At 41.0% G+C, this 22797-nt stretch overlaps 1 protein-coding gene across 1 annotated transcript; it reads right to left on the bottom strand.

Moving 5' to 3' along the window:
- Positions 1–95: 95 nt before the first annotated feature.
- sae1 (SUMO1 activating enzyme subunit 1) lies at positions 96–22018 on the bottom strand. The gene is made up of 9 exons (XM_063493189.1): positions 21812–22018; positions 21156–21267; positions 19945–20118; positions 11810–11955; positions 11560–11659; positions 10801–10906; positions 4297–4441; positions 2885–2954; positions 96–396 (listed from the first exon to the last, which is right to left on the bottom strand). The coding sequence occupies exons 1-9, from the start codon at positions 21901–21903 to the stop codon at positions 304–306; spliced, it is 1038 nt and encodes a 345-aa protein (XP_063349259.1). The 5' UTR covers positions 21904–22018; the 3' UTR covers positions 96–303.
- Positions 22019–22797: the final 779 nt, after the last annotated feature.

Here is a 22797-nt window from a genome sequence, read left to right as displayed (position 1 = left end):
AAAATGTCCCCAGCAGCAAAGGAAGGAGAATCAACAGTACAGTTTGGTGGAAGATTTAATAAAAAGCAGACACGAGAGGCTGAAACATTTTACTGCACAATGTTTTATTAACAAATGTAAAAAAAACAAAAAACTTCCTGCTGTTCTTGTATCAGATTTTGGGGCGAAATGGATCCAACTGTAAAAAAAAAAAAAAAAGAAAGAAAGAAAGAAAAGAAACTGAACGAGTAGAACAAGCGCTGCCATAAATAATCAGACAGGACAAACTGAAGTTTGCCTGTAAGCCGGCGTAGCCTGACACGTTCAGTTTGGTCCAAAGTAGTCCACCACGCCGTTGCCTTTACGACCGTCGAAGAAGAAGAAGTTGCGGTGAGGAGCGTCTCTCTGAGAGAGAGCCTGAAGACAAAGAGGGAAGAAAAATGTTATGTTATGTTATTTAAAGAGGAACTACAGTGGCTGCTTGTAAAAGTTCAGCCTCTCGTCTACGAATCTGTGAGAAATAAAACCTCCACGTGCTCCGTCGGCAGGATGAAATACTTTACTGCAGCTAACCAAGTTTCAAAGACCCTTTCAATGCCGGGGTTTAACTTGACTAGAGCCTGTCACACTTCTGTCAGTTCATAAATGGAGTTAATGTTTCTGTGTGCAAGAGAAATCTGTCAGATTCACTGTGAGAGACATCAGTCTGGCTGTTGCAGCAGGTTTCATCATCATCATCATCATCATCATCCAGACAGCAGGTTGGCCTTGTGCCAATATAACGCAGCCTGATTCTGAACAGTCTGTCCTCTCTTTTCCCCCCCGGCCTGTCTCACACACTCACCCTGAAATGAACTCGCCCATTTGTGTCAGCCGGAGGTCGCCCTGCGCTCACCCCAGAAAGAAAAACAGGTTTCTAATCTTAACTGCGCCTATCTGAAATGTTTTTAGGTCAAAAAACAGGCAACATGTTGACTGCTGGGTTTAACCACAAGAGTCACTGGTAAGCAAAAATCACACTAATAAAAAAAATTAAAATACAATATCAATTTAAATCCAGCTGATCTTCCCTTGAAGGCTGTCGCTTTGAGCAGCCCTGCAACTCTTATGGCTGTCCATCCCTCGATGCCCCGGATTTGCTTTTTGCCTTGCAGTGTGCCTTTGATCTCCTCCCAGGCGTCAGAATGGTGATTCTCTGAGTCGAATTTTGAGTTGGGGAATAGGACAAAGTCACAGAGAGTCAAATCTGGCAACTAGGGCACCTGACGAGTGGAGACTGACACAGTTCAGGAGCTTTAGCATGAACGGTCTCCCTCGGGATGTGACAGCAGAACTCCCAGATTGTGATCTGGGTGTTCTATTCAATGGGAGAAACATGCAGGCATCAAATCACTATAGCATCATTGACTATAGCATTATTCCCATAATCCCTCCAACTTCTGGAGGAAGTATGGGAGTTTGACCATCCGATCTACACATTTTTTGGGAACTTCAGGAATGCTGAAAACTGGGCGACCCCTGTGACACCTGTGGGCTGTACTGTACGAAGTTTGAGAGCTGATCCAAAGCTGTTACGAGCCGTTGGGTCCCTGTATACTCAAAGTGAGAGCTGAGAACATCTGGTGCACAGTCAAGCACATTTTTAGTGAGTTTTGGACTCATTGAGCTGCCCTTTGTCCTCAGATCTGTTTGTTATATTTATGGACAGGACCTTAAGGCGTAGCTCGAGTGATCAGTGTGTGCATTTTAGGAAACATTGGATAGTACTCCTGCTTGTGTTCTGTTAATTAATTCTGAAGGTCACTGCCTGGATGAGTCTGCATCTCCACATCTGGCGACATGGTTCTCTGTCAAAAAACTCACTGTTCTGTCAGAGAGTGGGTTACAGAGCAAGGTGGACCGGTGTGATGTCAGCAGAGAAACATGAAAGTCAGGTCAGTTTTTTTCCACATATCCAATTCTGGGGCAGGAGGACTAGATCCTATCCCAGCTGCCATAGGGCGAGAAGCGGGGTACACCCTGGACAGGTGGCCAGTCTGACCCAGGGCGAACACAGAGAGACAGACAACCATTCCCAGCTCTGAGTAATTTAGAATCACCTATGAACCTAACCTCACCAACTGCATGTCTTTGGACTGTGGGTGGGAGCCAGAGCACCTCCGTGCTGCAGTTTGAGGTTCACGGTGAAGTCTGAGAGTTCACAGAATAAGACTTCCACAGAGGGATCTAAACACGGAGGCTGTGCTGCCCAAGGAGGAGGGGTTGAAGAGGAGATCAGCTGAATTTATGTCAAGTATTGTTGATTATCAGCAAACTGATTCATGTAGAAACAAAGAAAGAGTGATTGCTCTGTAAGATATTTCGCTGCATAGATTTTGGCACAATTTAAAGGAGCTTTTATTATTTTTAATAAACTGATTATCCTGAGGGAATTAAAACAACAGAACAGGTTTGATTGTTACCCTGAGATTACAGCATGTAGGAAAGGTGTTGGTGTCGCCGTTCAGTCGCTTTTCTTCCCACTAACAGCTTTCATTAGGTTCTTTTATGAATGGGGTTATTACGGCGTTCAGCTTGAGAACAGTACAAATCATCTCTCCATTTAAATGGCTGCTGCCAGAGCATCACACCGAGCTGCACTGTGGTCACAGCGAAAATCGCTTCTGCACTGAGCAGAGCCACCGCCGTTTCTCTGGATCCAACCCAGCGACCAGCCGAGTGGCCACATGTCAGCTGACACACCAGACCTGCCGTCTTCATCACAAAGTCACCGACTGAATACCGTTAGACGCTTCAGAGGGGATGACATCAGCCCTTTCACAACGTTTCCTGAAGCTGCAAGATTCATACAATTCTGTGTGCAATTTGCACACTGCCCCAAAAATCTTCATGTTTACATCCTCACCTTAACAACTTCCTGTCCCAGAACTCCTCCCACGACTGCACACACTGGAGACATCTCAGAGAAGCAGTAGCTGAGGATAAACAGTGCAAGGAAACATTAACCACTAAATAGAAAGTGTAACGCTAAGGAAGTGACTAACTAAGTAACTAAAAAAAAGAGCACAAGAGCCACAAAATGAAGAAAAAAAATGTTCCATAGTCTCATCTGCCAGCTGATTTGTCTTGCTATGGCTGATGTGAACTAAATAAACATCTTTTCACTGACACTAGAAGCATGTGTGTTTGGGTAAATCGGTTTGCTATCGCCCCCTCACCCAGGTGATGTCATTTTGTCTCAAAACACTGGTGTGAAATTGATTAGAGAGACTTTGAGAAAAGCTAACATTAATGTACTTCTTCCTGCCATCAGGGTGGATGTGAGGGTGTAGTAGTGGATTAATGAGCTTGTGTTTTTAAGCCAAAAACTGGCAACCCACCGTGTCAAAAATCAAAAGCAGTGAAGGTGGAATTACAGCCAGGAAACTCATCTGCAGACTGAGAGCAGCTAACAGTCGGCCTTTAATCAGAGCCAGCTGCTGAGTCTTCATCGGCCCTCGTGCCCGTGTGCGCTATGTTTTTCAAAGTTGAATTTTCTTGTTAGAACAGCTGATAACAGCCATGCAAGCCATCAACAAGCCCGACATTAAAATCACATCTATACCGCTGTGTGTGTACATGTATGCTGTCTGGATTGTCTGGGTTGGAGTCTGAAGACTTTGAAAGCTTGGCTAACACTTCAGACTTTTTTCTGGGATCAGTAAAGTGAACTTCTTATTACAATTTCCAGCTCAGTAATTTTATCCTTGAACTACTAGACTAGCTTCTCATGAACACTGGGCCTTGGTGGCTTCTGAAAAGCATTTTTTTATAGCAGACAAAAAGGATTTCACAGGTATTCTACATACAGTGAGCTCAATATTTGAAATTTTGATCACCTTTAATATGAACATCCACCCATGTGGCAGTAAATATGTGACAGGAAATATGGAAAAGCAAACACCTTCAACGTTATTCAGAGATTTTATGTTGTGGTGGATCGCTGTTTGTGCTGACATTAAATTGCAACTGGTGCCTCTGCAGAGATCACACTTTACTAATTTATAGATTTATCAGTAAAGAAATAAAAGCTGCATGCGCAGTTATGGTCCTGTTTAGAGATTTAACTTTCCTTAAGGTCACAGAAGAGATGCATGGAGGGGCATTATGGCCAACAAGAGGGTCAAAGTGAGGAAGGTGGCTTCGACCTTCTAAAAAAGTACATTCATCTTGATTATATAAAATAATGTCTGCCCCCCAGCAGGGGACGTTTGGTGTGTTTGTGTTTGAAAGGGCAGATGATCTATTCTGAATCGACTTGTGTAAATTTAAAGTCACCTGATGAAGTCGTCATTCAGGAGGTCGCTGTTCAATGACAGGGACTCGAGGACGTCGTCACGGATTTGCCTCAAGAGTTGACTGTCTTCTGGAAAGGACTGCGGGTCGGGGTCACGGCCTTTGTCGGTACGAAACTTCAGCAGAACTGTGGAGAGCAGCAGACGGGAGGAAAGAAATGACAGTTGAGACGCTGGAAAGAAGTTTAAACCATTTAACTAAGGCAATATTTTCCACATAATCTATTGCACTATTGCCATTTATAATTACATCACGCTTTTAAGTGACTTCCACAGTGAATTATCATCTTATGGAAAGACAACATCTCCCCTGCTGCTCCCTTTGAACCAGGATAACATCAGTATGTGGTTGCACCATCAACCATTTCATCCGATTAGGCCCACGTTTCCCCCACATCAAATTAAGAGCGCGCAGTCACAGACTCCTGCGTGCAACACACATCCACCTGCACAGGATCACAGAGGAAGTATTAAGTCTGCCTCTCAGAGCGAGAAAGATGAAAAAAAAAAACCAAACTCTTTCCTGTGTCGGCTTTAGGACCGATTGAGAAATTAAAAATCAAAAGCACAAACTATTTGGTCATGTGCAATATTTCAAACAACAACCGACTTCTCCAGCTGCACCACACAGATGCACACATCAACACTTCGCCCCCGTATTTCCTGTTCGTCCATTAACTTAAAACCACATGAGGAAGTCAAGTCCTCCCACGGCCATTTCCACCAGCGCGGCGCACCGCACACACAGTACATGCTCACATGTAGCAGCGATGAATCATTCTCACACCTCGGCTCTGCCCTTTATCAGTGAAACTTTGTTAGTAGAAAGTTACAGGCTGGTACAAATGGCATCACGCTCGGGAAGGAAATCAAACTGAATTTCATAACACAATATAATAATGTGAACATGGATGGAACAAAGATACCATCTCTGAACATACACAGGCAGCGGTGATACCATCACAGATTAGAGTGGAGGGGAAATGCTCGAGATGGTCCTTAATGCCAAATCCTGCACATTCAGATCAAAAACAATGGACAGAGTGAGAATCATATTCATCTTGCAGAGGTAGACAGGTGGATATTTATTAGCACAACTAAATCTTTCCTTTATTACATGTACACCTCAGATTTAAGACTTCTTAGGCTGTTATGAGCACACAAAAAATATGTGTTATCTCCATATTAGCACCTACAACTTAACCTTTTTGTGTCCACGGCACACCAAACACATTAAAACAACATATCGGTCGCATTATCTACGTAAAACAGCCTCGACATCATCTAACAAGCTTTTCTTTTATTCACTGGTTTTTACTTTTGCAGCAAGTGAAAGTGAAAAATAACATTTCCACTCTGAATTTGACTAAAACAAATAAATTAGACTGTTTTAACAAACAAACCACAAACAGAGCACATCAGTTTAGTTTAGTTTACATGAAACTCCAGAAATTCCTCCATCATCAGGACCTCTAACGCAAAAACTGGTGAGGTTTGAATGTAACATCCATGTAGGTATTCTAATGCCCTCAGATAGTTTCTCAGCAGGAAAAGGCTGAAGTGCTCACGTTGAGTTGCTGCCCTGAGTGGAGGACTTCACGAGTGAGGGGAGCGGGATACTGACAGGTGGATTTGGGCGCCGTCAGCAGTGATGAGGATGTTGTGGTGAAAACAGAGCTGAGTGTAAAAGCGAAGCTGCTGATTGGTCGGCAGTCTACGTTACTTTCCTGACCACGAGCTCTGGGTAGTGACCGAAGACAGGGACCATGGGAACGAGCTTTCTGATTGGTTCGAGCCTCTCCCTAACAGATAGGGTGATGAGGAGATCACATTAAAAAGAGCTAGCTGAGGTGGTTCTGGGGATGTCTCCTGGGCACCTAAGGTGTTTGAGGCATATCTTACCACACATGGAGGACACACTGGAGTGATTATCTGTCGAGTGTGGATGGATGGTGGTTTTCTAATGGTACTAAATCAAACAGCACTCTGCAGAAGGATAAATACTCATATTTATTTATTTATCTTCTGCACCCACACCACTAATATATACTTTGCCTCCTGTGAAATCTCTTGAAAACTTCCTCTTATAAAGGACATTTGGTTTCCACGTGCCTCTTTACCTTGATTGGCACATTGTTTTGCATTAGCTAACGATCCAACAGACAACATACTTGGGTGGAGCGCTACTGACATCCTTGCTTCAGCTGAAATCATAAGACATGTAGAATTTATGACACATTTTCTGTTGTCTTTAGTTTGCTCATCACAAGAAAGCAGTGCCTTTTCCCGTTATTAACCTCCCCGCTGTCAGTTGGGGCCTTTGATGTGTCACGCAGTCGACAGTTGTGCAAACCGACGAGTTCTCGATGACAGGAGCTTTTTAAAGGATTGCGTTAGAGTACTTTGTATGAGTCCATATAAAGTACTGATACCATTTGTGCTGTTATGTTGTGCATTCATGATGTACCGCTGTCACAAAATTCCACGGCACACCTGATTTCGAGTCTCTATTTGAGAACCACTGAGCTAACTTAATGAAACAGCTTACACTGGAGCTTGAATTTAAAATCGCATCCTTTGAAGTCTGAAATACTTTCTGCACAAAATACAAAATGCCTCACACACATTTGCAGTACAAGTTTCAGCCATGTTGCAAAAATCTTGGCTGAATGGCCAATTTTATTTGAATTTACGCTTCTCCCAGTTCTCGGATGCATGGGGCTGATATTTAATGATAATTTTAGAAAAGAAAAACAATTCAGAAATCTCTGTGAGGCTGATTTTAAAGGTAATTAAAGCCTTATTTTCAGATAAAAGTTAGGCTTTTTTTTAAAAAAAGGAGGAAATGCTTGTGTTCAAGTGTCATCTTATCTTCTGCTGGTCAATTTTTTTTCCCTCTGACTACATCTTAAATAAAAAGAGGAATTAAAGAGATCATAAAAGCAAAGACAAAGGCATACACCCTACACACGGTTCACATCTCTCGACTGTTCCTAGTGAGACAGGAAGCAGTTATAACAGAGGAAGAGCCACTTCCTCATTGGTGGCACCAAACAACCACCACAACTTCCAATTATAGCAACAGCAGACGAATAATAACACTGCCTCCCATCTCGCCTTCACAAAAGAAAAAAACAACAACTAGGTGGTGTTTCCACTCAGAAATTAGCCTGAAACTCAGCAGACTGAAGACAGGGCGAGGCTGCAGCGGGTAGGTGGGTTTCAGATGGGGTGTTATTAGACTAAAGGCCATGACGGCTTGCAAAAACTAAAATTAACCAGACAAGACTGCCTCAATGCAAAATCCACCGGAACAAGATGAGAAACTGAGGAGCATGTTGACTGTTTAGTAAGCAAATAAAGCAGACAGCCACTGTCACATGACTGCATGTGGCTGCTGTGAGTGGGTGTGAAACAGTCTTAAAGGGAATCTCTAATGCTCTTTTTCAGAACCTTATTTTTATTTTTGGGCTCTAATAGAGTAGCTTTGCATGATTCACTGATCAAAATAGTTATCTTATACCAGTCCTTAGTGCAGGCTTGGCCAACTCCAGGCCTCGAGGGCCGGTGTCCTGCAGGTTGTAGAGCTCACCCTGGGTCTACACACCTGAATCAAATGATTAGTTCATTACCAGGCCTCTGGAGAACTGCAAGACATGTTGAGGAGGTAATTTAGCCATTTAAATCAGCTGTGATGGATCAAGGATACATCTAAAACCTGCAGGACACCGGCCCTCGAGGCCTGGGTTTGGACACCACTGCCTTAGAGGATGCGTTGAGGAGCTGAACTGTCTGAAACGAGCCATTTTAGCCCCTCCCTCTTTAAGTCAACTTTCTTCTGATTGGCTGTCCAACACAAGTGGGTGGAGCTTTTGCACTCATAGTCAGAACTGTGTGCCTGAGATGATCAAATTAGAGATTACGATCTTTGAAACAATAGATCATGAGCTCAAATCCCAGCCAGGCCATGCATCCAGTAAAGATCCCCACGCTGAGATCCAGTGCTAAAGTCTACCTCAGAACATGAGCAAGATATACATAACTGAAGCGGCTCAGATATCATCCAACTTAAAGTCTGCGTCAGGTTTTGAGGTACCAGGATATATCGATGTAAGGCGGGCTACTGGACGAAGGTATCCACGGATGAGGCCTGATGATTCGACAACTACAAAGGCCAGAGCCCCCCAACCCCCGACAGTAACCTCAAACTCCAAAGGAGCTCTTTGCTTGGTTTGAGACCGCCCCTCCCTCTTCACCCACCTCACCACCCCCTCCCTAAAGGAACAAGAGGTCAGGAGGAGACTGAACGCGGTGAACCCCAGGAGAGGTATCTCAGAGGGTGTGGTTAAAGCCTGTGCAGACAAACTGGCAGGGATCCTCACCAGGCTGTTCAACCTCTCCCTGATTCATGCCACCTTTCCCACCTGTCTGTAGGCCTCCACCATCACGCACAAAAAGACTGGTATAGACAATGACTACAGACCTGTAACCCTCACGTCTGTAGTCATGAAGTATTTTGAGTAGATAGTGTCTCAGCACATCAGAGACTGTCTACCCCCCCCTCACCAGTTTGCTTACAGAGCAAATCGGTCAACAGTCGATGCCATCACCATCACCCTTCACAGAACGCTGAGGAAGAACTACGTGAGGATGCTCTTTGTGGACTACAGCTCAGTGTTCAACACCATAATCCCAGACATCCTCACCACCAAACTGGACCACCTTCAGATCGCACCCTGCCGCCTGATCAAAGACTTCCTCACATACCGGCCTCAATCGGTCCGACTCAGCCCCCGTCAATTCCATCAAAATGGAACTGATGTAATGAGAGGGGTTAATAATAGGTTTGTCCTTTGAGTAAAACTGTTCTACAGCTTGAATATGAAAGCATCATTTATGTGTGCATTCCACTTAAAAATGTCTTTGATTAAAACACACTTAGATGTTTAAACTCTGAAATCATTCCAGGTCAGTATTTAAAAGCTTATTAATAAAATACCAGTTTTATTAATTTTATTTAGTCTATGACAGCATTCGTCAACAATGTTAACTGACTTTTGCAAAAAATAAAATGAATACAAATAAAATGCTGATAATAGAGTGTAACTGCAAACTCTATAACTCTCAGCAGCTCCCTTATTCACAAGGGATCTCCACAGCAGGTAGCTCAGCATATTTGATTTGGCAGATTTTTACGCTGCATGCCCTTATCGACGCAGCCCCATGGGGAAATTCTACAAAACGGTTTGAACGTAGCGCATTGTGGTTAATATTTGTGATCGGTTCATCCAGTGAAATTTCCCATAAACTGTGGTTTAGCGTATTTATGCACACAAGTGTTTTCTGAGTTAACACCTTTAATAGTTTTCTTTGTATTTCCTGTTCTGATATGCTTGTTGTCATGCCGTGTAGGTGTCGGGCCACTCTCTGTTCTACGCTCAGTGCACATGACTGGCCATGGACAGCTTGTGATGGAAACTAGCGTGCAGAGTGTGGGAATGGTGCAGGGCCAGGTGACAGGAGGGACAATAACAACTCTGTGGAGAAGGTCATCAGACACACATAAATAACCTAAAAAACAGGAAGGAAAATTTATCTCATGGATCAAAATGTTCATTTGGGCCCACGGTTACGGAGCATTTAACAGAAATGATTCCAATATATCATTTGGAGCAGTATACCATCGCTGTGTTTTAAGAATACTCTTTATTTTCCAACAGTTACCGAATGTATTCGACAAAATCTAAAGCTACTGTTCGTCTGCTGTTTTATCTAGAAGACAATCTTGCTCAAATCCCACTGGCGTTTATATTTAGATGACATTTACCACGCTTTACGGACATGACTTTCCACGCATGTGCGGTGATATTTCATCAGCTAAACTGGAACAGTGATTTTTGCATGTTCATGGTACGTGTTTCAGTCTAGCTGCAGGACCCTACGCTTTTTCAGTTTCCATTTTCTATACTTTTTTAAACCCTTCAGGATTCTTTATGTTATTTGCCCAAATCGATGCATGGGAAATCTTGCCTGCCACAGAAATGCAACAAATATTCAGCTCTTTTATGCAATTCACATGCACGTGCTAATGAAACAACATCACCTAAAGGAGAATTAAAATAAAATAAAATAAAATAAAATAAAATAAACCTTTGCAACTTCTTCACAAAATCTTTAAAGGCTAAAACTTTAGAGAAAAGTATTCATACACATGAGAAATAATTATACAGGATTAAAATGGTCATTTTTAAAGACAAAGTTTAAAAGTAGTACATGCCAGAAACTGTTAAACAGACTTCGAAAAAATCTTTATAATTTTCTGTAGTAACATGTGGATATTCTGATTATAATTTCACTTAATTCACAAACTGAAAAATTATCAGCTCTTACTACAACAGATTTGCTAAAAAATGATGCTGGAAAGTTTATTTTTACATTTAAAAACTCAATCATCCCACATTTGGAAACAAAAAATGGCTTTATGTACCTTGGAGCAGGAAGTAGTCCACTGGTGTTCGCTTGAGACCGGCTTTGGCCTTCTCGCTTGTCCAGTCGACCTCCAGAGCCTCCTTCAGAGTGCAAAAACTGGCCGTCTGATTGGTTGGAGAAGATCAATATGGAGTGAATAGGTTTTGAACTGATTCGTTCGTTCCTTGTTTTTAGGACAAATAAAAAGCGATTTATATCTGGGTAACATTTTGTCCGGAAACGCCATTTATCTGCATTTCTTATTATTAAAGCCAAATAAAGACAAACAGTAGACGCTTTAAAATGGGACTGTGATGACAACCTCCTATTTAATAGAACGCTGATTTTAAACATTTAACATCAATAATGTGCCAGTAATAGAAATATCATCTCATAAATGACTCTTACATAGCGTGTAACAGTTCTTTTTCTATGTTATTTCTCAGTTACAAGTTTAATTCCTCAAAAAACGAGTAATGAATTTGTCTGATACTGTTATTGCTAATGTGACATCATAAAAGCCCTTTTTAAAAACCATAAATTAGAAAGAGAATACAAAAGAAAGATCAATTTTAGTTTGAACTTTTGAGAAAGAAAGAACTAAAAATGAGGGTAAGTGCTGTTATATTTAATATTCCTTCTCTTAACTAAAGGCAAGATTGCTAATAGATCTCTTTGTTTAAGTTAAAAAATATCTTTATTTATGTCAGTTCTTTCAGTCTACACAGTTAGACGAGTAAAGCTGTGATACGGTGAAAGCTGATAATTGTGCACGTACCTTTTTCACCATGGTGGTCTCGTTGGGGTCGACTTTGGCTTTCTTTGCCTCCGGGCCGTCGTTGGATTCACCGCTGGGTTTTACTACTTTGGGTTTCTCCCTTTAAAGAAGAAACAAGAAGAAGAAAGTAAAAATGAAGATAAAGAAAGGTTTCTTAATATGTCTGAGGCTGTGTTACAATACACAAAACACACAACGACCAGCTTTATTCTCAACAACTGGGAATATAACCTGCCCCCATCGCACTTACTCGACATAGTTGTGTGCCTGTCCCAGGTTGCAGAACATGTAACCGTAGTAACCGTAGACATCTCCACAGAACACTTTGATGTTGTGTTTGGAGCAGAGCTGGTCAACGCGTATCATCAGGTCTCTGGAGCAGCCTGTCAGACACACCTGACGGACAAAAAATTCCCAAAACAAACACAAAAACAAAGCGTTAAAGGCTAGTTAGGGATTCAGATATTGAAATAATTTAATTCAGTTCAATTCAGTTGTATTTATACAGCACCAAATCACAACAACAGTCGCCTCAAGGCGCTTTATATTGTAAGTTAATCATATGACCCCTATGAGCAAGCACTTTGGTGACAGTGGGAAGGAAAAACTCCCTTTTAACAGGAAGAAACCTCCGGCAGAACCAGGCTCAGGGAGGGGCGGGGCCATCTGCCGGGACCGGTTGGGGTGAGAGAAGGAAAACAGGATAAAGACATGCTCTGGAAGAGAGCCATAATGAGGTCAACATATGTACAATTAATCCCAGTGAGTAAAAATCTCAGGTTTACCTAAACGCTCTGTTTCAGACAGTTTTTTCTACCCTTGGCTCTGTGTGATGACACTGAGTGTAGATATCCCTAATAAGGTCATCTCGAGCATATTTAAACCATCTGTTTGTGAGGGGCAGCCAATCAGAATAAAGGTTGTTTAAAGGGGAAGGAGTTGGAACAGCTTGTTTCAGACAGAGGATGAACTGGAGGCTGCAGCAGTATGAGATAAGGATTCGGATTATTATGATCTTTGAGTCATGCAAAGATACTTTAGTAAACACACTGCGGTGGAAATGAGCATGATAGGCCCCCTTTCATACAAATCCTACAATTTGCAAACATGAGGTTGAAAGTGTAGATTCCTTTTTATGTGACCTATTATTATTATTTTTTTCTAAATCCCGTTTTACTAATATCCAGTCTTTTCTCCCACTCAAAAAATTCTCGTTTCCCCAGTCTTATCTTGATCTCAATCATCAGAACCTGAAGGCTAACGAGCAAATCTTTCCAGTTACAGATAACAAAGCAGTTTTTCTTCAGGGCTCACCGAGCAGTTTCATAACACTCTCAGACGGAGACACAAAAAACTTTCAAGTCGTATGATCATGGTTACTGTTAGGGGGAAATTTGTCATACATTTTATTGAAAATTTGACATTTACTCTAAAATCTCTACACTTTTTTTGCACTGGTTGAAACATATGACTTTAACTCCCACTCCACAGTCGTTGGGAGTTTTGTCTTTGCACTGTTATTTATTTTTATTCCGTCCTAGAAAAACTCCTCTGTGACGGTATACCTTTAAACAAACGTGAATATTTATCAGAGATTAAAGAAAATATTTTTGTTTTATTAAAATGAGACACACAGGCTAAGCAGAATAATGGAAAATTCTTAAATTTACTGTATATTCAGCATGAACTTGTACCCTCTTTTGCATCCTGTTTGGCTGTTTTTGTGTTTTGTGCACTTCTTTCCTTAATGGGTGCAACTTGCACACCATAAATTCAGACCTGTGCCCCAGTAAGCTGCTCTGGAAAAAACATGACACCACGTCAGCTGCTTATTCTGGGCTGCACCGGGCTTTCAAAAGAAATACGCTGGATTTCCCATTGATATAAACATTCTATGAAAACCATCTATTAATCCCAGAATTAAAAGATTCTTTGTGTACAAGACTGTCACTATATTTAATGAATTTGTGTCAAATTTGACCTTCATACTATAAATACTTTCTGAGGTTCAGGCTCTTGAAGAACACAGGAGTGGGTGGAAATTTTTGTCATAAGTCATCTTATTTTCTTCCTCATTTTTTAGGCTTCATAAGCCCACACAACGTCATCTCTATGTCAGACATTAAATTACTGTAGTTGTAGATAAAATCTTACAGTAATTAGATTGTGACACTTGGAGCAAGTTAAAAAACGTTAATTAAGAATACTAAATTCTGACCCAACCGTATGCACTTCAAGGGCTTACAACTCTCGCAATTTTCATTGTGTGAAGGTAAAATTTAAATGATGAAGCTGTTATACAATAAATAAATAAAATAAAATCAGCTGATTCTGAGTACATTTCTCAGATTTACTGGTTTTACGTGGAAAGACCCAACTGCTTAGAAAAAATTTGGTCCCAAAAGAAGTTATTTTACTTCTAAAAATCACCTCTAATCCCCCTTTAAAAAAACAAAAAAAAGCAAAAAAACCCTGAAACTTTCACTGCATGTTCATTCTTGGAACAACAGAGATGCTGAACAGCAGCTGGTGAGCTGCCAAAAACACTCGAGACACACCTACTGCAGCAGTTTACTACCCGAGTGAAACGAGATTAAAGTCATTAAAGTGACACAGTGTACTATATTAAAACCAGGCTGACTGATGGTGTTTTTGATGTCTTTGTGTTGGTGTTGCTACGGGATCATCGCTGAACTGACCAATCATGTTGATGCGACACCACAGAGGCATCCTTAGAGAAAAAAATACTAAAGCAGGCACTTACCTGCACTTCATAGCAATCTACAATATCCAGCACCACCTTTAATACTTTTACATTTACTGAATGAATATAAAACACTACATGTAACACAAGCCCTGGTTGTTTGTTTGGCGTATTTTTTATTTATTTATTTAGTCATTTATTTTTTCATGGTTAACTGGATTTTATTTTTTTGGCACCTCATTATTTGAGTCTTGTGGCTACTCTTGCGGCAGAGGAAGTGTAGGTTGTGGTGGGTGAAAGGGTTAAACAAATGATTTTCACCCACAACACTTGAGTTGGTGTCCCTTGTGAAACCAGAAGCAAAAGCAGAATTATTATTTTAGACCCAGTGGAATCATCATAAAAAATATTTTCAGTTTTAGGTTTCAGTTTGGGTGGCTCTTGGCACTAAACCTAAAAACAAAAAAACACCACCTTTTTACAGTGTTAATCATGTATTAAAATGTCTTTCTGTGTTTGAAGCACCAAAGCCAAACTTCCTTGAGCGATGATGATATGAAGTTGCTGAAGTTGTAGAAAAAACACGAACATGAGGATAACAGATTGTGTGGCGAGAGACGCAGTGGGCTATGATATAACCAGAGTGGGCTCATGTATGACTGTAAACAACTGACCGGTGGGCTGGGTCTACCTTATCCAACTGACCCAGTCCAGAACACCCAAAACACCCTAAACTCACAGATAAGACGGCTGCCGACACCCCCTCATTGCACCGGGCAGACCGGGGCTCCAGGACAAGTGTTTTTAAAACACTCTCTGGAGATTTGAGGAGTCTCGAGATAACAAATAATTGTTATCATTTACACACCCACAGTATGACAAGCTGTACAGTACAACACATTATCTGCAAGACGGCCGATAGCTGAAAACACAACCCAGCAATTAAAACGAAATGTCCCCATTTCACCTCTAATAGAAAGAGCAACAACAGGCACGAGCAGCTGCACAAACTGCTTTCATAATGGGAATCTTCATATGAGTAACCTGGCATGTTAGTCAAATGTTAATCAAGAAACCTGCCGAGTCTTCTAGACATTCGGTGTTGTGTTGTGTCAAAAAACGGAGGTGAAAATAAACTTTACTCTCTAAACTAACGTAGTCAGAAAATATGCAAAAACTTCAGCTTCAAACTGCAAAAAATGATTCACGGAAAACAATTTCAATAAACCTGAGAAAAAAAGAGACAAAAGCGCCCCCTGGGGGTCGAGCCATAGACAAACAAAATCAAACCCAAACACACGCTCTGGTGAGCCATTGTATGGAAACATGCAGCGTTTTTGAATACTTCCAGCATTAATTACTTTTCAGTGTTTAACTGAGGCATAACTATAGTCCAATGAACACACTGACAGCAGTTATACATTTCACAGTATGCACTGTTGCACAGGTCAGAGTGCTTTTACAAAGTGAAACGCCCCACACTAGCCTGGATATCCTTTTCAGGATAAATGGCAGATAAATTCTGAGGAGCTAAATAAAAGTTAATTAAAACGCAGACGATAGCTGGTGGTTTCCAGGTTTCAACAAATGCATGACCTCTTACTGCTCACAAACAAGCTGCATGCAACCAAACCAGTGTCCAAAGAAGATGTTTATGTTTTTCATATTAGATAACCACGGGTATTTTAATGTGCGCCTGTGTTTTCACTGTAATAGCATCATTTAAGAGGACCTTTGTTCACATCCAAATATAGAAAATGTAGAAAAATGAAGTTACGAGCAGAGACGCATGCAGGACCAAACACATAGCTGTTAAAAGCGTCTTTGTGGAATAATAACAGGGAGGTAAAAATAAGAACTTCTGAGAACACGACTGGGTTTGTTCTGCCTCATAATTGGCCTGTGGGAAATGAAGCATGATTCATCGGCATACAGATTAGGCAGTGAGTCTAAGCCAGTGTTTTACCTTTACATTAATCAAATACCATTTCACGCTTAAGTACATTTAAGTCCACTTAAATAAAAATAAAATAGTTACACATTCTCCTTTGAGGCAAGGCTGAAATCTTTTTTGGGTGAGTGTAGAAATGTTTTATATATAAGAGCAGCATCAGAAATAACCACGAGAGGCTCGCTGTAGCCAGATGTTTCAGTTCGGCTGAACACTGAAGAGTTTGGGCCACTGGGAGAGGAAACACCTCCAAAGAAAACCTCTTGCACACTTGGAAAACCTTGGATTCCTTTTCAAAGGTCGATGTTTGAGGAGGGTTTTTTTTAAACAAGAAACTTTGGTGAATTTTGGTGCCTGCCCCAAACCGAGCCAGAGGGAAATGACCAGCATCTATTTTTTAACCGTTTTGTTAATTGTGAGTTTTATTTACTCGTGCACAACGCTGCATTTTATTGATCAAACTGTCAGATATAACAGGAAAACCCTGTAAAATTAGCAGCACAGATTTATTGTCTTTAAAGGAAAAAAATGCAGATAATTATATTTTTTAGCAATACATAAATAAAAAAAGGGTAAAAGGATACATTTCAGATCTATCAGCGTGTTTGTTAGTTATGACGTGCGATTTTTCCTTTTCTTTCCTACTTGAAACCAAAGAGTCTGAATTGTAAACACTGTCGGCAGCTCTCTGCAGGCACACAGATGGACACTGTGTGCTTTTCTATTGTATTCATCCCTCAGTAATTGGGCTTCTCAGATGAAAACTGCGACCACACTCCAACTGCTCCGCTTTAATCACCCTCCATCTTCCCGCTGAGCCACACACAGATACATCAGTGGAAGCAGATAAAAGCAGCAGAGACCCCCTTCTGTTTTCCACCTTTTTTAATCATTTCTTTCTATTTTTTTGTTTCACCTTCTCTTCTTTAAAAGTTTCGTCCTCCCTCCATCTGTCCTACTAACATCCTTCTCAACCTGTCCTCACTCTTTTTTGTCTTACTGCTCCCACCCTCGTCTTCCTCCTGTACTACTTTCCCTCCTCCTGACACTCATTTAGCACCCCCGGAGGGAGGAAGACTGCCGACGATTCAGGCTCAACGGGAGGGGAAAAAAATCTGTTATTCTTCTGATGGTGTTCAAATGAATTCTCGCCGTCAGCTGACAAAACTTAGATCGCGCCTGTGGAGAATCATGCTAAGCAATGAAACCGAATGTAAAATGCAATCATTCATTTGTTTTTCCTGACAACAACACAAAAATACTGTCACGGTATTTAGCACCAGCTACTCACTACATCATATTTTACACGATGAGCTCAAAAAGGGGAAGCAAATTTCTATTACAAGGAAAACAGAAATTTAATATCTTAATCCTGAGCTCCTACACTATGAAAAGGTAATTATTATTACTCCCTTGTTAAAAGTATCTCCTGATCCTGGTGATGCAGTCAGAAAATTCAACTAGGTCTTGACCTGGAACCAGTTTTCATGATCTCCTGGTAATGGCGTGCGCGCCAGAGCCCACCTAGCGTAGGGTGAAAGGCACCCAGGACAAGTAGCAATCAGGAAGACAACCAGGAAGCTGGACGACCCGGAGAAACTGACACAGGCAAAGGAAGAACATGCAAACTCCACACAGAAGTGCCCCAGCCAGCCAGCTGCTGGATTCAAACCCACAACCTCCATGCTGCACCGCTGCGTCACCGCTCCGAAACTCTAAATGAAAACACTGAACTGAAATAAAACAAAGACTCCAAGAAATCAAAAGCTAATAAAAAAAGAAAACAACTGTAAGAACTCCTCCTTTAACTGAAATAAATATGCGTGACAATATTTAGAGCTCCATTCCAAACGCCATTAAACCATCACAGGTGACTCAGACTAAACAGGAATGAGACGCACCACCTGATCTTATGTTATGTATCATGCAATAACATGTCCTGTGCTGCTTTTTGATTAGAGATTTTTGATTTTCTTCACACCCAAATCAGCAAAGAGACCGACTCGCTGACCCGGACATCCTTCTGCCGGCTCACTGAGTGAACCACGCTGTTAAATAATCCATTCGCTTAGTTTAGTCTTTTTATTCCTTGTTTGCCCTTTTCCCTAAAGCTTCAGGGCTTCCCCTGTTACCCCCATGTTTAATGTTGCAACAGTCTGAAGTGTGGGTAATTCCCTCAGGCAAAGTCTACACAAACAAGGAAAGTCTGCTCACTGTGGTTTGACAGGTGGATACTTTAAGTCAGTGCGGTCTTAGTGAAAGGTGCATTAGGGTTGGGGTGGGTTAATGTGGCCCTTCTTCCTTCCAGCCTCTCGGGTTTTAAGTTGTTCAGTTTCAGGTTTAATCTCCTCACATACACAGCAGCATGGCTGTGTGTATAATCTGCATATAATTATATCAGTGTAACATTTAATTCTAAACGTCACTATTTTCACTGGCTGGACAATGAAGCTCATGTCATTACCACACCTTGCAGACATTATCTCACCGCAGGTGTTTCAGTGCACCACATGGTCTGCTAGCGCCATCTAGTGGTCAACCTGTGAGGTACAGTCAGTCAGTAACACACTGCTGAAAAATGTAACAGGACATTTTTCAATCAGAGTTCTTCTTCTGGGATATTGATCTGGTCGGTTAAGCAGCAGGGCGGGTTTTTAATCAGTTTCAGCTGTTTTGGGGTCACTGAAATTAACAGCAGGTGCACTAGAGGGGCAACAATGAGACGATCCTCAAAACAGTAATGGTTTTACAGGTGGAGGCCACAGAAATTTTCTCCCTCCTCATCTTTTCTGACTGTTTTGCATTTGGTTAGGGTCAGTGTGAAGACTGGTAGCATGAGGCGATACTGGCCGCCTATAGAGGTTGCACAGGTAGGCCACCTCCTCCAGGATTACTTATTGTTACTGCTGTGTGTTATTGCTGTGTCTCCCAGCACAGTCTCAAGAACATGGAGGACATTCCGGGAGACAAACAGTTATTCTAAGAGAGCTGCACAGGACCGTAGAAAGCCCGTAACCAAGAAGCAGGATCGGTATCTGTTCCTTTAGGTGAGGAGGAAGAGGATGAGCACTGTCAGCGCTATAAAGTGACCTCCAATGGGCCACTGGTGTGAATTCTGACCAAACAGACAAAAACAGACTTCAAGAGGCTGGCCTGAGGCCTCTCTTCGGCCCTGTGCTCACTGCCTGGCACCTTGTAGCCATTTTTCCCCGTGTTGAGATCTGATTCTTTTTCAAAGTGTTTAAGTTTTTTAGGAGTGTCTTCCGGCCTGTGGCTCGGAAGTCAGTTAATAAGCTATGAATCAAGAAAGCACCTCCCACAAACCACAGTGGGAGGTGAAACAACTACCAAATGCTCCTTTCATTCATAAGTTGTTTTATTTATTTAAGACGATAAAATATTTGATGAAACTTTCCACCTTTTACATTTAGTGCATTAAAAAGTTAAATCTTTTCACATTGGGCTTTACTATCAATTTAAATAAAACCAGACGTAAATATAAAAGCTCTCATGAACACTGTTGTGCCTGCACTGTGCATGAGATGGTAAAATAACAAAACAATGACAGTGACAACCGGGTGTCATTTTTAACTGGAATTTACTTTAAAACAGAAGCTCTGAGGTAAGCATGTCTCATTGGTTTAAATCTCTGTTGCCTCACCTCCTTATCTTGCACCTCTGGTGACGAGAGGGGAGTCAGCGAGGAAAGGAGTCAGCATGTTAAACTCACCGCATCGAACTGGAGGAAGAAGTCGTCTGGTTTGTCTTCGATTCTGTCTGGGTCGGCGTGCACTTCCACCATTGGGTTGAGGTTCTGCGCTCGCTCCAGAGAGGCCTTGGCACGATTCTGACCCTGAGCCGTGACTGGAACCAAGAACTGAGCTCGGCATGACTCCTCCGACACCTGGAAGACACCCCGACAGGGAGCGCACAGCTGGATGAGGCTCTTACTGCAACTGTTACTGCTGTTGTGCTCACATAACAGATCTCCTTTTAGACTAAATACACACAGACAGGTGTTCATTTATATTTATGATAATATATTATCTGTCATATTTTTACTCCACTTTCCCCTCATGTAGCGTCAGAGAACAAGGAACAAGAAGACAGAAGTGTGTAACTTGTATTATAAAATTATCACAGAACAGCTAAATTACAATGTTCAGTTTTACTTTCCCACAAAATGTGAATTCCCGCTGACAGATTGCACATTAGTGTTTGATGCAATTTGATACAAACACGCTTAATAATACAAGCCTGTCGTCAGATTATCAGAGGAACATTTTTTATGTGAATTTTGATGTTTTTGAAAGAAACAACAACAAAAACTGCTTAAATAAACCCTGATCAGTCTTGTCTTATTGGCCTTGAACTGGAAAAATGCACAGAGTGGGGTTGGAGGGTATCAGACAAATACTGTACTGACAAGAAACAGAAAGACCCTCATTTAAAATTTTGAACAGAAGATATCTTCTATGGCAAGATGTGGAAATGTTCAAAGTGAATATTAGTTATTTACGTCCTTTCTGTCAAAAACTAAACTTTGCTTTCCTCAAAAACTAATTCAGTTTCTCTGGATGCAACATTTCAGTGGGAGAAACAAGTCCCAAAGCAACTGTTCTTTTTCTATCTTGGGATTACCTGTATAAAAAAAGGTTTGCATTTTGACACACTGTATTTCATCTTTTGTTGTACTTAAAACATTTTTCATTTGTTGCTATTTTAATACTTAAATGCACTTTTTATCAATAGCTTTGAAAAGATCTAGCTGCTGGAACCACCTAGTGTGCATTTTAGTACTGCAAATCTAAAGGTCTCACATACTATTCCACTGTTTTATTGGATTTGAGTAAATGTGTTTTATTTGAAAAATGTGTAAAAGAATTCCTGCTGCTCTTTCAATGACATCTCTAATCAGGGATAACGATGAAGAGTGCTTACCTGTTCATGGTCCAGCAAGGTGAGTCCTTTAACGCCAGCTAAGATTAAGTTCTTGGCCACTTCAGCCCCGAGACCACCCAAACCTGCCAGGAGCACTCGAGACCCTCGCAACCTGGAATACAGACAGAATTTAAAAACCAGTTAAAGTACTGCTTACTGTGTGGTTTCAGAAGTAATTGTGTGCTGATTGGAAGAAAATCATAAAAAAAAACCATTTAGACAGAATAAAATGAGCAGCTATTACAAATAACGCATATTGAGCCGTGTAAGAGTGAAACTAAAGTTTGATTTTGTGAGATTCAGCAGCCTTTTTGAAGCTTTAATATCACGTGAGCATTAACTGAAATATATCCTTAAACAGTTAATTCACATGTAATAATTCCAGTTTGAACAAGGAGAAGCTGTTGTTGCCGATATTATTTACATCATCTGTTTGAATGAAGCAATCACAGAAATTACCTACTCAGCTAATTATCAATATTTTCAAGTAAGATCACATAACACATTTATTATTCATTAGTAAATTATATAATTTAATTGTGGCTTTTTGTAAAAGAAAGATTTCTTTAACGATGTACTCTGCTGAAAATCGGTGCAGAGTAAGTACAGCAAGTCAAAGCTCCGGCTGCACCGATTAGCCTCCCGAGCTAACTGACCTCTTCTGGGCATCCAGCCCCCACAGTCGGATCTGGCGGTCGTACTGTGCCGCTTCCTCCTCACTAATAACCGGGTCCTCCTTCTCGATCATACCGATCACTTCAATTCGTTCCAATGAAGGTAAATCCGGGGTAAATTAATATTTTGTGCAGCTACAGATGGAGCTGTTTCAAATGCCGCGACGGTCCCGCTGAACAGGCGCTAGCTGATGACGTCGACAGAACAAAACAATAGATGACTTTTTTTTAACGAACTCTTTTTCGAACGAACTTTTTTTGAGGATATGTATTTTTTCTTATTCGTAGTTTCATATGTTGTAAATAGAATGCTATATTTATATTAATGTCACTTAATAATAATAATAATAATTAATGTCGCTTTAACTTTTAATGAGTTCAGTATTAGAAATATAGATATAGAAACATATACATATACATATATCGCCGTGCTGCGATTTAGTGTATGCATTGGTCACTGAGCCCTTAAATTTTAAACTTGAAAGCGTAAGTAATTAAGTAAGTTTCAGCTTTGTCACGTAACTGTGCAGGAGAATGGGGCTGATTTTTCCCTGGGTATTGCCTTATAATCAGACTGCCCGCAGAGTGTCGAGAATTTAAGAACATATTGAACCCTTGTGTTATAATGACCCTAACAAGTACGAAGCCACGGGAGAAAATGAGATGTAGAATGACCAATCTTTTATTCACTAACACGAAATATTATACGAAAGATAATACAGCGACCTAAGAATAAAATACAGTGAATGAAATTGACTTCAAGCCAACGTAAGTAACAGGGAGAAATACATCGATCTAGTACGAACATTAAAAAAAAATACACGTTTTGAAATCGTTAATAATCGAATAAGATTACTTGGGGGAGACGGTTTACCTGCAAGTCAACACCCAGGCCTCATTTTACCCTGTAAATTTGCCATTCGTTGATTTCCGTGAGGAGCGTACGCTATTCGTCATGATGTCACTCT

This window comes from Pelmatolapia mariae, linkage group LG14 (genome assembly GCF_036321145.2).
Source record: "Pelmatolapia mariae isolate MD_Pm_ZW linkage group LG14, Pm_UMD_F_2, whole genome shotgun sequence".
NCBI lineage: Eukaryota > Metazoa > Chordata > Actinopteri > Cichliformes > Cichlidae > Pelmatolapia > Pelmatolapia mariae.
This window is presented reverse-complemented; position numbering and strand designations above follow the sequence as displayed.

What these genes read in the sequence shown, in the direction of transcription:
- sae1 (XM_063493189.1), bottom strand. Translation starts at nt 21,903, where the DNA reads ATGATCGAGAAGGAGGACCCGGTTATTAGTGAGGAGGAAGCGGCACAG. An exon ending in CAGGCACACAACTATGTCGA is followed by an intron (nt 11,660 to 11,809) that starts GTAAGTGCGATG and finishes TCTTCTTTAAAG; the next exon opens with GGAGAAACCCAAAGTAGTAA. An exon ending in GGACTACTTCCTGCTCCAAG is followed by an intron (nt 4,442 to 10,800) that starts GTACATAAAGCC and finishes TGCTCTCCACAG; the next exon opens with TTCTGCTGAAGTTTCGTACC.